The sequence below is a fragment of the Theobroma cacao genome, chromosome 5 (genome assembly GCF_000208745.1).
Source record: "Theobroma cacao cultivar B97-61/B2 chromosome 5, Criollo_cocoa_genome_V2, whole genome shotgun sequence".
NCBI lineage: Eukaryota > Viridiplantae > Streptophyta > Magnoliopsida > Malvales > Malvaceae > Theobroma > Theobroma cacao.
In genome coordinates, this window is record NC_030854.1 from 37,297,070 (window position 1) to 37,311,018 (window position 13,949).

Below are 13,949 nucleotides of genomic sequence, written 5' to 3' on the forward strand. Positions count from 1 at the left end.
ATCCTTTTTGTAATTCCTCCTTTTTCTTTACATTCATGTATAATTAAGATCAAATTTTCGTATCATAATTATCCGATCATAATCATTCATACATAGTAAAATTAATTGGCATAAAATACTATTAATTTGACTACATGAAATTTTTTTTATAAAATTTATGCATCTACATATATTTTAAATAGGGATATTTTATGCCTAATAAAAAAATACCCTTATTTCAAAAAGTAGTAATTAATTAGAAAATAGGCCATTATGGAAGTTTGAGCCACGAGAATATGAAACTCCCGCCTCTTTTACTTAGATCTCAAAGTAGCTTATGGCTTTACCTTCAACAGGGCACTTTAACTCAAACTCCACTCTCTTCTCATCTTTATGCCTTCTCCTTATCTTCATACCCACCATTTTTTTCCCAAAATATCCTTCAAGTTCCTATCTTTACACTCTTTTTCAACTATCAAAAATGCCAACTTTAATCAAACCTTTCCCTGTTTTAACAAATTCTTGTTACTTTTACAAGAATTCCCAAATACCCTTTTCTGTATTAAGTCTATCCATGCCCAGATTATCACGAATTCTGTATCCAGACACCAATTTTTGGCCTCAAATTTGGTTAAAGGTTACAGTGGGTTGGGCTGTTTGGCGATTGCCAGGAAGGTGTTTGATCAAATTTCTCAACCAAAACCCATTCTTTGTAATTCAATGCTTAATGGGTATTTGAGAAATCAGTGTTATAAGGAAACTGTTGAGTTGTTTGAATTTATGGGTTTCCTTCATTTGGAATTTGATAGTTATTCATGCAATTATGTTTTAAAGGCTTGTATGGAATTAGAAGATTTTGAGAAGGGCAAGGAAGTAGTTCAGAGAGCTGTGGATAGAAGGGTGGATGGTGATAGGTTTTTGGGGAGCTCAATGATTAGTTTCTTTATGAAGTTTGGTGATTTTGATGGCGCCAGATGGGTTTTTAACCGGATGGTTGATAGAGATGTTGTTTGTTGGAATTCAATGATAAGTGGTTATGTAAAGGGATGTTACTATTTTGAGGCTTTGGGCTTGTTTATTGAGATGATTCTTCGAGGGGTTAGGCCAAGTCCTATAACTATGGTGAGTTTGGTGCAAGCATGTGGAGGGTTGAGGAGTTTAGAACTTGGGAAATGTGTTCATGGATTTGTACTTGGATTGGGAATGGGAAGTGATATTTTGGTGCTCACTGCCTTGGTTGATATGTATAGTAAGATGGGTGAAATTGAAAGTGCTCATTTGCTTTTCGATAGCATTCCTGCAAAAAATTTGGTTTCTTGGAATGTTATGATCTCGGGGTATGTTCAAAATTGTTTGGTGTCTAAATCTTTTGATCTGTTTCGTGAATTAGTAATAACTGGTGGTGATTTTGATTCTGGAACCATAATTAGCCTCCTCCAATGTTGTGCTCAAATAGCTGATTTGGAAAGTGGAAAGGTTCTCCATGGCTGTATTTTTCGAAGAGGCCTTGACATGAACCTTATTTTGTCTACTGCAATTGTAGATTTGTATTCAAAATGTGGTGCTGTAAAGGAGGCAACTTTTGTGTTTGACAGGATGAAAGATAGAAATGTGATCACATGGACTGCTATGCTTGTAGGGTTAGCACAAAATGGGAAAGCTGAAGATGCCCTCAAATTATTTAATCAGATGCAAGAAGAGGGGGTTGCTGCCAATTCTATAACATTAGTTGGTTTAGTCCACTCTTGTGCCCACTTGGGTTCCTTGAAGAAAGGAAGGAGTGTCCATGCTCAACTATTTCGGCATGGATATGATTTTGATGTAGTTAACAGGACAGCCTTGATTGATATGTATGCCAAGTGTGGAAAGATAAACTATGCTGAGAGGGTACTCAGAGATGGGTCTTTCTTTAAAGATGTTATATTATGGAATTCTATGATAACAGGCTATGGCATGCATGGCCAGGGACATAAAGCGCTTGATATCTTTCGCAGAATGTTAGAGGAGGGAGTCAAACCAAGTCAAACTACATTCATCTCACTTCTATCGGCTTGTAGTCATTCAGGGCTTGTGAACCAGGGAAGAAGTTTGTTTGTAAGCATGGAAAGTGATCATAACATCAGACCTACTGAGAAGCACTATGCTTGCTATGTGGATCTTCTTAGCAGAGCAGGACGTCTTCAAGAAGCTGAGGCATTGATCAAACAAATGCCTTTTCAGTCCAGCGGTGCAGTTTTTGAAGCATTGCTAAGTGGATGTAGAACTCATAAAAACATTGACATTGGCATAAAAGCTGCAGACCATTTATTAAGTTTGGATGCAACAAACCCTGGAATTTATGTTATGTTATCAAATATATATGCTGAAGCAAGGAGATGGGATGCAGTAGATCACATTCGAGGTCTCATGAAGAAACGGGGGCTGAAAAAGACACCGGGTTACAGCCTGATTGAAGTAGGAAAGCAGGTTCATACATTTTTTGCCGGAGATGAATCGCATCCAAATCGGGTGGAAATCAGTCAGATTTTGGAGAATTTAAGATTAGAACTCGAAGCTTCAGGCTACGTGCCTGATACTAGCTGTGTTCTTCGTGATGTAGATGAGCCAATGAAGATCAGATTGCTGTGGAGGCACAGTGAGAGGTTAGCTATTGCTTTTGGCCTTTTAAGCACACCAGCAGGAAGCTTGATTAGGATCACTAAGAATCTCCGTGTATGCATTGATTGCCATATCGCGACTAAATACATATCAAAAGTAGTGAAGCGGGAGATTATTGTAAGAGATGCAAACCGTTTCCATCACTTTGTTGATGGAAAATGTTCTTGTAATGATTATTGGTGAAACAGAAAGGAGTACGAGTGATGAAGTTCTTTTCAAGTTGTTCTCCCCATCTCCCCTCAAACTCTTTTCTTAGTATAGAGACAATTTCTTAGTATAGAATTGGTTAGTGTGAATCGTGACATTTGGTATCAGAATCGGTTTTAAAATATTAGAGAATGTCACGCTCTTAAAGAGGAGTCGTGAATTTTACATCGGTTGTATAATAGAGTACGACTAGGAATTTAAGTATTCAGATTATATTCAACATGTGAGAAATTTTTTGTAAGATAAACTCGTGAAAGCCAATAGATCAAAACGACAAAGAAGACAATACAAATTGAAGTAAACTATAACACAAAGCGTTTCAATCAAAGACGAGGAGGCCAAAGAAGGAAACATAATATCCCCATTGGCCTTGGGCTTGCAACCTTTCCTCTAAATTGTTGTCTTTTCACATATAATGTTTATAGATTTATACATTACCAAATTAAGAAAGGATTTTTACACTTACTAAAAATAGGAATTGGACAAAGGTATATCCTCCCTTCTTCCCCATAGGTTACTACTTACTACTAAACTTCTCTCTTTACTAGGGAAAGTAAAATCAAAAGAAAACACCATAAAATTTGTTTTATCAGCTAATGCTTGATGCTTAGCAAAAGCCCAATGAGGAACAAAGGTTTAAATTTTGTACTATTCATTTAAAAAGTTTACCTTGCTCCTTTCCAACGATTTAAACTGTTAACGAATTTTATCATTAAAAACAATATTATCTTTTTATTTACATATAAAATTATTTTAAAGAAAATTGAGAAATAAAAATAATATAATGTTAAATTAAAAAAATTTAAATTTTTTTATTATATTCAATTAAGTTTTTATATTTTAATTTTCACTCAAAATAGGTTAATATTTAACTAATTTATATTAATTAAAATATTATTTATCATTTTATACTCAAATAGTATTAATGTACGATGATTTCTTACGTCGTTATCTATTATATTATGTCAATATATCATTTCAGTATTATATAACATAAAATGATATAAATAATATTTTAATTAATTAATTATTAATAAGAAAATTTATTTAATTAAAAATAAAATATAAAAATTTAAGTAAATAATAATAATAATAATTTATTTTAATTTTTTAAAAATAATTCAACAATTTTTTTTTCAAATATTATATCAATACATTACCTTCGCAAGTATAAATAGAAATAAAATCGAGTTTAAGCTGTTTGTACTCGATTTATCTCCTTAAAAGATAAACACCTTTTGCCACCGAACCGACATTTTTCAATTAGTACTAATATTAATTTCAATTTCCAAGTGGAAAAAAGTGCTCTACTTTATTTGTTTACATACAAGAAAAAGTATTAACAGAGCATGTACTCTAAAACCCAACAAAGTTTGCATTGTTTTTTTGTCATCATCATTACTGTCTAAGAACTGTAGACAGAGAGAGAAACGAAAATTTCAACCAAAAAAATAAAGAAATACTTTGTTTTATATATTGGAATGGAGTGAATTTTTCTGTTTTTTTAAACTAGTGCTCGAAGAAATGCTACTTACTTTGCTAGTGGCATTACTTTCTGACTAAAACCCAGAGATTTTTCCCATCATTTTCTCGAGAATTTTGAAGTACTCGGCTATAAGGAAATACCCAGAAAGCCTAGATACCCAGAAGGTCAGTTGAGCTTATCTTTCTTAATGTTTTCCTTTTTAAGTTTTGGATTATACCCAGATCGATTTATGTTTAAAAATTTGTTTTTTTTTCTTTGCTTTGAATTGTTGTATTTGTTTTGCTTATGTATTTGGATACTTGGATCATGTGATCAAGGTCCGTTTTTTGATTGTTTTTTGGTGGATTTTGTTGAAACTTTGGTTCTGTTTGGTTGGTTAGAAAATGTGTGAAAAGGAAGGAAATTGTAATGTTTTTTTGGGGTTTGGTATTTTTTGAACTATAGTAACGAGAACCTCTTTTGAACAGTTTTTTAGCTACCCAATGGAGGTTTTAGGTTTCTTATGAGTCCTATGATCTTGTTATATGGATTGTGCAGTTAGATAGTAGAATGTGGAATTTGGTCTGTAGGTGTTAGATTGTTTGCTGTTTTAATTAATGCCTGGTTTATCTTTTTCTATATCGTTTGAGAGGGACTCTTGAGAATTTGATTGAAACCTTGCATTTTTAGTTTTTTTTTTTTAATCTTCCCACTACATTTTCTTTGTTGCTAAATGTTTAAGATGAAAGATTGGAAAATGGTTTCATAAGGTGATGGGAGAAGTCGAAGAATTGATTTAATGTTGGGGTGGAAAATTTCAGTTTGGTTTTCAGAGATTATATCTGTTAACAAATGCAATGTCTTGTTTGTAGGTATGTACAAGAACCAATTGCAAGAGTTGGCTCAAAGAAGTTGCTTTAATCTGCCATCGTATTCATGCATCCGGGAAGGACCTGATCATGCACCTCGGTTTAAAGCCACTGTCAACTTTAATGGAGAGACTTTTGAAAGCCCTACCTTTTGCTCTACTTTGAGACAAGCGGAACATGCTGCAGCTGAAGTAGCTCTAAGTACACTTGCCAACAGAGGCCCTTCCAAAGCATTGGCTGCAAGAGTTTTGGTAAGCATTAAATTGAAGTTTTATCCTCTTTCCAAGTATAGTTACATAGATGCTATTCTTCGGCAAATCATTTTATCCTCATGTGCTTTCCTAGTCTTAGGTACTGGCTTTTATTGTTGTCAAAGACAAAACGGTAATTTTTGGTTCCTTTAATGGATGATATTTCTGATCCATACCATACGGCATTCTCATTGAAGATCTAACTCTTCAATTGATTCATCTTCTACTAAGTAATGAAGCAGCTAACTGACCTTATCTACTAAACCTTACTCTTGTTTTAAGTAATTCTGGGTTTGATTGTGATCCATGAAGAACACCTTCTCTGTGTTGCCATTTTTTCTCTCTATCATCAACCCTTTTGTCTTTGGTAACTTATTGTCAACCTTAGAAATGCCAATACCATATCTTAAACTTCGATTTGAGAAAGCAATCACTTAATGTGTTTTCAACATTGGAAAATGGTAGCAGTATAGGGTTTAATTTTGGAAGTTGAGGTAGTCATATGGTGTATCCCTGAAATCAATGAGATTTGGCAGTCCTCAGTTGGAAGATTATTGTTGCATCCATGCATTTTGTCTTGGTATCTAAGGTTCAAAACACCTTTTAGTTCAAATTTTGCATGCTTGTATAGCATATTTATCGCATTTAATACTTTCCTTTTAACATGATGTTTTCTGGGTTCAGTTTTTGGCAACTTATTTAGCATTCCCTAGCTATTTGTAGGAAGTTTTGAATCTGTTAACATTACCAATTTCAGTTCCATATACACAGTGGGGATGCTAGTAAAATTAATCTTGATGATTAAGTGTTTTTGCTCCTCTCTCTTTGAGCTAGACTCTGCAGCAACTTAATTTGTGTCCTTGTATTGCTCTTCACACCATAAGTTTGTTCTAGTAAATATAAGATTAATTCTTTTGAGTTTGTGTCTACTGCACAGGATGAAACTGGTGTCTATAAGAATTTGCTTCAAGAGACTGCTCATAGGGCTGGCTTAAATCTTCCACTCTACACAACTGTTCGATCTGGACCAGGCCATGTTCCTGTTTTTTCATGCACAGTTGAGCTTGGAGGGATGAGCTTTACAGGGGAACCAGCTAGGACCAAGAAACAAGCACAGAAGAATGCAGCAATGGCTGCATGGTCAGCGCTGAGAAAATGTATGATTCCTGTTTTCCTTTTCAAAGGCTTTACTTCATTTAGAATCAACCAAGTGCATGGTTTATTCCTCCCATAAGGGGGGATGTTTTGGGGTTAGACAATGAATAAAATCATACAATCTTAGACTGTCATAAAACAAGTTAGTTCATTATACTGTGACACTCAGTTGCTATTTCTTTAGATATATGTTTCTTTATATTCCTTCACTACAAAAGATTTTGATCAAAGCTTAAAAAATTCGTTTTATGATTAGTTGTTATTTGACATTTTACTAATTCAATTTCTCTCCCGTCTTGAAAGTTTTCCTTAATCAGTTAATCTTCCTGTATATTTTTTTCTGCATGTTTTCCATGTACCACAGCTTCCTTACTTCAACATAACTTTAGAGTGAATGTTCTAATATGTTTAAGTATCATGCCTGCAGTGTCTCAGCATGGTTCATCGTCGTCTTCATCACCTTCATTGGAGTTTAAAGGAAAAGAAGAACAAGAGCAAGTTGTCATTGCTCGTTTCCTTTCATCTTTACGGCCATCAAAATCAAGGCACTCTGTGCTAAATGATTGTCAGCATGAAAAACAGAGATCAATTCCTGTATGTAGGGACCTAACTCCTCCAACCCCAAGCTTATTTGGTATGCAGGGTCAAAGTTGGCCTTACCTTAGTTTTTCCCCTGAAATGGCCATATACCAAATATGGCAGCAAGAACAATTATTGCAGCTGCAAAACCACCTGTTTACATTTCCCGTTTCTCCGGTTCCTCCACCTGGTCCTCAGATTCTTCCTTATGTACAGTCTATTTTACACCCAGATCACTGTCTATCATTTCGAGCTAGGGACCAAGAACCAATCATAACGGCTCCCAGGCTCGCAATTGCTACATCAGGCCCTTCTCTTTCCTTCTCTAATCAATCGGCTTCTCAACCAATGATGGGTAAGTCTACGGTGACTATTCAAGAGATACACGAGGAGATAAAAGAAGAACCATCCAAGTACTCTGCGCCTCTAGTTATGGATCCCCCTGTTCCCGGTCAAACCAATGTAGAAACGGGTATCAAGGAATCAAACCAAGAAGATCACAAAAAGAAGAATGTTGAGTTAGAAAATAAAGGTGAAAATGTTCATAGGAAGTTGGATGCTGGTTCCCAGCCTGTCGACTACCAGTTACAAAATCCACATGCTTTTGAGTCTTCTCATCTTAGACCACAGTATCCTCCAAAAGCAGAGTATTATAGAAATTCTAGACCACCATCGTCTGCAACAGCTCCTATGATGATCAGAACAGTGAACCCAGTTTCTTCCGTGAGACCAAACACACAAAGGCCGGCAACTCAGGTGCCTGTCCCTCCAAGAATGAGAACCGGAGCTCCACCATTTTCAACCAGACCCAGGTTTGAAAGAATGAACCTTGGGGATATGCATCCCAGTTCCATGGCACCGCCTGTTAGAATAAGATCGGTTGTACCAGTCTGTTCAGCTCCACCACCAAGAGAAAAACCAAGCTTTGACCAGGAGGGTATGTTACCCAACAAAGAGAAGAAAGATACAGTATCTGAGGATGTGTCAACAGCAACTTCAGAACTTAGTAAGCTTAATATGTAGATGGAGCATAGTCCATACATACCACAGGATGCAATCTAGTTTTTGCTATGACTTCCTTTATTTTTTGTTTACTATGGAAATCATCACAGCCCTGGAGAGCTGTTTTATGCTTTTGTTATAAGTAGTCAGAATAAATAAAGTAGCTTTTTAAAATATGTATAAAACTGAAATTCATATTTTTTAAGCTTAGTTAAAGATTGTTTCTAATACTTGACTGTATATATAATTAAATCATCATTTTTTATCCCTAAAAGAAACTTGATCTGGTAGCCGAGGCAATATTAACGAGATGTTAATGTCGTGTTTTATATTAGGTATTATTTTTTTATGATATATTAATATGTTATATTAACATCATATAATAAAAATAATAAATAATACTTTGACTAACTAAATCGATTGACTTGATTGAATGTATATAAAAGAATGAAAATTTACTTAAAATTTCTTGAATAGATTAACAATTTTTTTAAAGTATTATGTTGAAATTAAATTATATTTTCATTTTTTAAGTCTACTCTTATGGACGGCTATGATTAGATTTAATAAAAGTTTATGACATCATCACCACCCTCTATTCTGCTGAATTATACCAGTGGGCCTCAGGAATTGACGGTGCAAAAAGCCCCAAAAAATGCCAAACAAAGAAGAAAAAGAAAAGAACAGAAAAACCCTACTGCACAAAAACTTTAACATAATTACGAAAGTACCCTTATGAAAAAACACTGCAATATAAACGGTGGCTTAAAACCCTAAACCCCTTCTACCGCTCTCTCTCTCTCTCTTTCTCTTCCGACAACGCAGCAGAGCCAAACAGAGCTTAGGTAAAAGAAAACTAGGGTTTTTTTCTTTAACAAGTTTCCATTGTTATTCACTGTTCATTAGCTCGTTTATGTGATCTTGGTTCGCTATTTTCTTGGGGTTGCTAATTTGGATTCTGGGCTTTGTTTACTCTTAACTCCTACTCTAATGGGTTTCTTTAGAAACGTATAAATATTCGTCTTTAGCAGTTTTTGTTTTTCGTGATTATAAATTAATTAGGTATTTTTATGAACTGGGTATTTGAAAAGTAGTAGTTTTATGATCATTTTTTGGGCTTCTAAATGACTTTAGTTGTTTGAAGTTTGATTATGTTGTTAACAGGAATTTTATGGTGATGACGTTTCAGGTCTGTTTATTTTTTGGGAAGATTGAGAAATGCTTGTCTTATTTGAGACACCTGCGGGCTTTGCCCTTTTTAAAGTGTTGGATGAAGGGAAGCTAAATAAAGTTGAGGTAGTTTTATCTTCAAATCTTTTGAGCATTAAGAGGAAGCCCCCCTTTTTATGTATTTATGAACTGTGATAAAATACCGTGATTGAATGAAGTCAGTGGCTTTATGTTTTAGTTTATGGAAATTTCCCGTTCCAAGTTTGGATTGAAATTTGTGGTTTTGTTGTTGTAGGACTTGTCCAAGGAATTCTTGGCTGCTGATTCTGCAAGAAAGGTTATTACCGTTTTAGGGTTTTGAACACATTTGTTGTCCTTCATGTTAGTATTATGCCTTTTGGATTTCTTTTAACTACGGAGCTGATTGATTTTTTGAAATATTATTAGGTTGTGTCATTGAAAGCCTTTTCTAAGTTTGAAAACACAGCAGAAGCTTTGGAAGCAGCAACCAAACTACTTGAAAGCACACCCAGCAAAGGTCTCCGCAAATTCTTGCGAGCTCATTGCGATGGTGAGACAGTAGCAGTGGCTGATTCAAAGCTTGGAAATGCAATTAAGGAAAAACTGGTTCGTTGATAGTCTTCATATGTAGATTCTATGGTGATATTCTTCTTTTTAATTCATTTGAATCTTATTTAAGTAGAAGTAACTACTTGTCTGCAGAAAATTGAATGTGTTCACAATAATGCTGTTATGGAGTTGATGAGAGGTGTGAGAAGTCAGTTGACAGAACTCATATCTGGTCTAGCTGCTCAAGATTTGGCTCCAATGAGTTTGGGGTTGTCTCATAGCCTGTCTAGATTCAAGCTCAAGTTCAGTGCTGATAAGGTACTTAAGTTATAATGATTTCTTGTGAACTTGATTTAGCATTATCTCTTTCCATTGGAACAGGGAGGGTTTTTCTGGGAAGACTTTGTTAAAAATGCCCAATGGTATACATATATAAATAAGTTGGTATAAGATTCAAGGCTCCAAAGGAGAGTAAGTTTAGAGAGGTAAAATTTTAGTTAACAGTCTAGGCAGTAGATCATTGCAGTTGTTGATCATTGGATGAAAGCCATAAAAGATGTAAAATGAGTTAAGCATTCTCATAAAGCTAATCCTTGGAATAAAAGATGTAAATGAGTTAAGGATTCTCATAAAGCTAATCCTTTGAATTGTAAGAGATGTGGTGTTACTGTAAAATGCGAACTCTCATCGGAAAAGAATTTCTCATTCATACTTTTGGTTTCAAGTATGTCAAAGTGCTTAAAAGCATTAATCTTTGTGAAACCTATTGTATCTCTTATTTGGATTTGAAGCAATCTAAGAGAGGCATTGATAAGGGTTGGTGCCGTGCCAATATAAGGTGGATTTCATGTGCTACCTAATATTTGTTCTGTTTTAAAGAAGTTCTTCAGTGTTAAGACATGTGATTCTCTGGAGCAATTGTGACTGTATAATATTGTTTTTTTAGGTTGACACAATGATTGTTCAAGCCATTGGTTTGCTTGATGATCTTGATAAAGAGCTCAATACATATGCAATGAGGATTCGTGAATGGTATGGTTGGCATTTTCCCGAGCTTACTAAGATTGTACAGGACAATATCCTTTATGCCAAGACAGTTAAGTTAATGGGTGACCGTGCTAATGCTGCTAAGCTTGATTTCTCAGAGGTAAGAGTTCCAATTGACTTAATTAGAAAGCTAATACCCCAAGCTTGGTTACCAAGTGTTATGTTATTTCAATATGAAGCTTAATATTGGCTTGCGAGCTATCAGATTTCCCTCATTATTAGGCCTGACGTAAAGTGCTTGAAAGAATCTTTTTCCTTATTTTGAAATAGTTGACTTGCTTGAATTTTCACAGATATTACTGGAAGAGGTTGAGACAGAATTAAAGGAGGCAGCAGTCATATCCATGGGAACTGAAGTTAATGACCTTGATCTTACGAGTCTCAAAGAACTATGTGATCAGGTTTTGTCACTTGCTGAATACAGAGCTCAGCTATATGATTATTTAAAGAGCAGGATGAACACTATTGCACCAAACTTGACTGCTCTTGTTGGCGAACTTGTTGGTGCCCGCCTCATTGCTCATGGTGGCAGCTTAATGAATCTTGCAAAGCAACCTGGAAGTACTGTTCAGATTCTTGGTGCTGAAAAGGCTCTCTTCAGAGCTCTTAAGACAAAGCATTCAACTCCCAAATATGGGCTTATCTACCATGCATCCTTGGTTGGTCAGGCAGCGCCAAAGCACAAGGGGAAAATCTCCAGGTCACTTGCTGCAAAGGCTGCATTGGCAATTCGGTGTGATGCTCTTGGAGATGACCAAGATAACTCTATGGGACTTGAGAACCGAGCCAAGGTGAAATCCTAGATGACTTGTTACTTTCTCCCTCCTTCCAAAGAAAAATGTAAGGTATTTCTTACACGCTATATTTTGTAGCTTGAAGCAAGATTAAGGACTCTTGAAGGCAAAGAATTGGGACGATCTGCTGGGTCAGCTAAAGGCAAGCCTAAGATAGAAGTCTATGACAAGGATCGGAGGAAGGGAGCTGGGTTGATAACTCCTGTTAAGGTCTCTGTATCTGAATCCATCATTTGTAGCATTTAGTGTTTTTTTTCCTTTAGGTGGTCACTGACACATTTCCTGTATACAGACTTACAATCCTGCAGCAGATTCTCTTCTTGGGCAAACAACTCCTGATGAGCAAGATACAGTCCCAAAGAAGAAGAAAAACGTTGAGGCAGAACCTTCTCAGGCAGAGGAAGCAGAAGAGGCACCTGCCACTGAAGAAAAGAAAGAGAAGAAGAAAAAGAAGAAGAAAGCTGATCAGGAGGCAGATTTGCCAGCTAATGGAAATCATCCAGAAGGCGAAGAGCCTGCACCAAAGGAAAAGGAAAAGAAGAAAAAGAAGAAACATCAGGCTGAGGTTGATGGGGAGAATGTTGAAGTAGGAGAGAAGAAAAAGAAGAAGAGAAAGCATGCAGAACAAGGAGAAGAAGAATCTGAAGTGCAGATCAAGAAAGAGAAAAAGAAGAAGAAGAAAAGTGAGGATTGAGAAAAATCAAGAAAGTTTGTGGTGATTTGCTGCCAAACAAGTTTTGGGTAATATAGGCTTTAGGTACTTCTGCTTGTAAAATGTGGTATTTTGCTGAGTTGTTAATTATCTGGAAGTGTTCTTCAAACCTAATTTTGACGTATTTTTAACTTCCTTATGGATGCAATTGCAAGGAAATATCACAACTTTATTGTTAATGTAAGGTTATTATCTTTTTGCATTGATATGGAAATGGTAATCAATAGCCTTCAATTAGCATATGATTAAATAAAGAAGGAAAATGTAGCCAGCTCTATTGAAGCATGGAATAAAACGGTTGCTATGTTCATCTCCTCTTGCTATGGAATAGCATATTTGCCTAGGAGTTGTGTAGAAATGAAATATTTTATGTACAATAAGTTAACAAAAGCACTTATAGATAATAAAATGCTGTGTACAATAGCAATATTCTCTCGTGTGAAAACAACAATGATGGTAATACTTATTACTTTTCTTCTTCCTCTTGTTTTAATTATATTGTTTTCAACTTTTCACAAATATCATAATGGGGATTGAAGTTAGTGATCTTGACCTGATGAAGGGCCACTGTGGTGCATGGGATTCTGTCTCTATGCAGAAACCATAATCAGATGACTATTATTGCACTGAATTATGCCTCAGAGAGGAAGCTAGTTGGTGCTTGCCTCGTTGCCAAACGGTAGCAGCAAAGCCTGGTAGTAATGTTGAGATTCTTGGAGCAGGAAATGCCCATTTCAGAGCTCTTAAGGAGAAGCGTGGGATTCCTATTTACATGCTCATCTACCAAGCATCTATGGTTTCTTTGGCAGCACCAAAGCTTGAGGGATAACTCTGTGGCACAATAGAATAAAACCCGGATTTACTTTTCACTTTCTGTTAATTAGTTATAACTAGTTTTAGCTTTGAACATGATCAAGGGGTCTTGATTCTTGAAAAAGGAATTGAGACATTCTGCTGGGGGTCTGCTCTGCTAAAGGCAAACCCAAGGTGGAAAATCTACGACAAGAGTCAAAAGAAGGGTGCTGGAAGTAGGAGATTGATGACTGCTGAAAAGGTTTGCATTTCATTTGGAAACATGTACTGCTTCAGCAAGATTCTTTCCACAGGCAAAAAGCATATCCCACTGCTTATCATGGGTGAACAAGAAATTGTCCCAAAGGACATAAAAAGTTTGATTCAAATCCTTCCATATAAGGCCAAGGAAGCAGAAGAAGAAGAAGAAAGCTAAGAAGCTGTCAGGTTTTGAAAATTGGTTGAAACAAACCATCTGACAAAGAATGAACAAAAAGATGGTAGTGGAAGGAAATGAATGAGTTTGGTTAATCAGGGGAGCAATCTTTGAATTGAATATTAAGAAAAATGGGTGTGTGTATAACTAATCCTTCAAGTGCAGAAATCATTGTATTTGTAGTTAAGAGACAAAGACATGACTGTTCTCAATTGGATTTGTCTGTTAAATTAGGTGAATATCTTGTTCTTGTTGGATTTTGA

At 35.7% G+C, this 13,949-nt stretch overlaps 3 protein-coding genes across 3 annotated transcripts; all 3 read left to right on the forward strand.

The window, feature by feature from the left end:
- Window positions 225-2,856, forward strand: LOC18600274 (pentatricopeptide repeat-containing protein At3g12770). The gene has a single exon (XM_018120762.1). It carries the CDS (start codon window positions 373-375, stop codon window positions 2,818-2,820), a length of 2,448 nt encoding a protein of 815 aa, XP_017976251.1. The 5' UTR covers window positions 225-372; the 3' UTR covers window positions 2,821-2,856.
- On the forward strand, window positions 4,132-8,434 carry LOC18600275 (double-stranded RNA-binding protein 2). The gene is made up of 4 exons (XM_007030623.2): window positions 4,132-4,494; window positions 5,182-5,429; window positions 6,367-6,586; window positions 7,012-8,434. Exons 2-4 carry the CDS (start codon window positions 5,184-5,186, stop codon window positions 8,184-8,186), a joined length of 1,641 nt encoding a protein of 546 aa, XP_007030685.2. The 5' UTR covers window positions 4,132-4,494; window positions 5,182-5,183; the 3' UTR covers window positions 8,187-8,434.
- On the forward strand, window positions 8,932-12,666 carry LOC18600276 (probable nucleolar protein 5-1). The gene is made up of 9 exons (XM_018121389.1): window positions 8,932-9,010; window positions 9,355-9,461; window positions 9,631-9,672; window positions 9,783-9,962; window positions 10,059-10,223; window positions 10,852-11,052; window positions 11,246-11,743; window positions 11,825-11,956; window positions 12,039-12,666. Exons 2-9 carry the CDS (start codon window positions 9,384-9,386, stop codon window positions 12,438-12,440), a joined length of 1,698 nt encoding a protein of 565 aa, XP_017976878.1. The 5' UTR covers window positions 8,932-9,010; window positions 9,355-9,383; the 3' UTR covers window positions 12,441-12,666.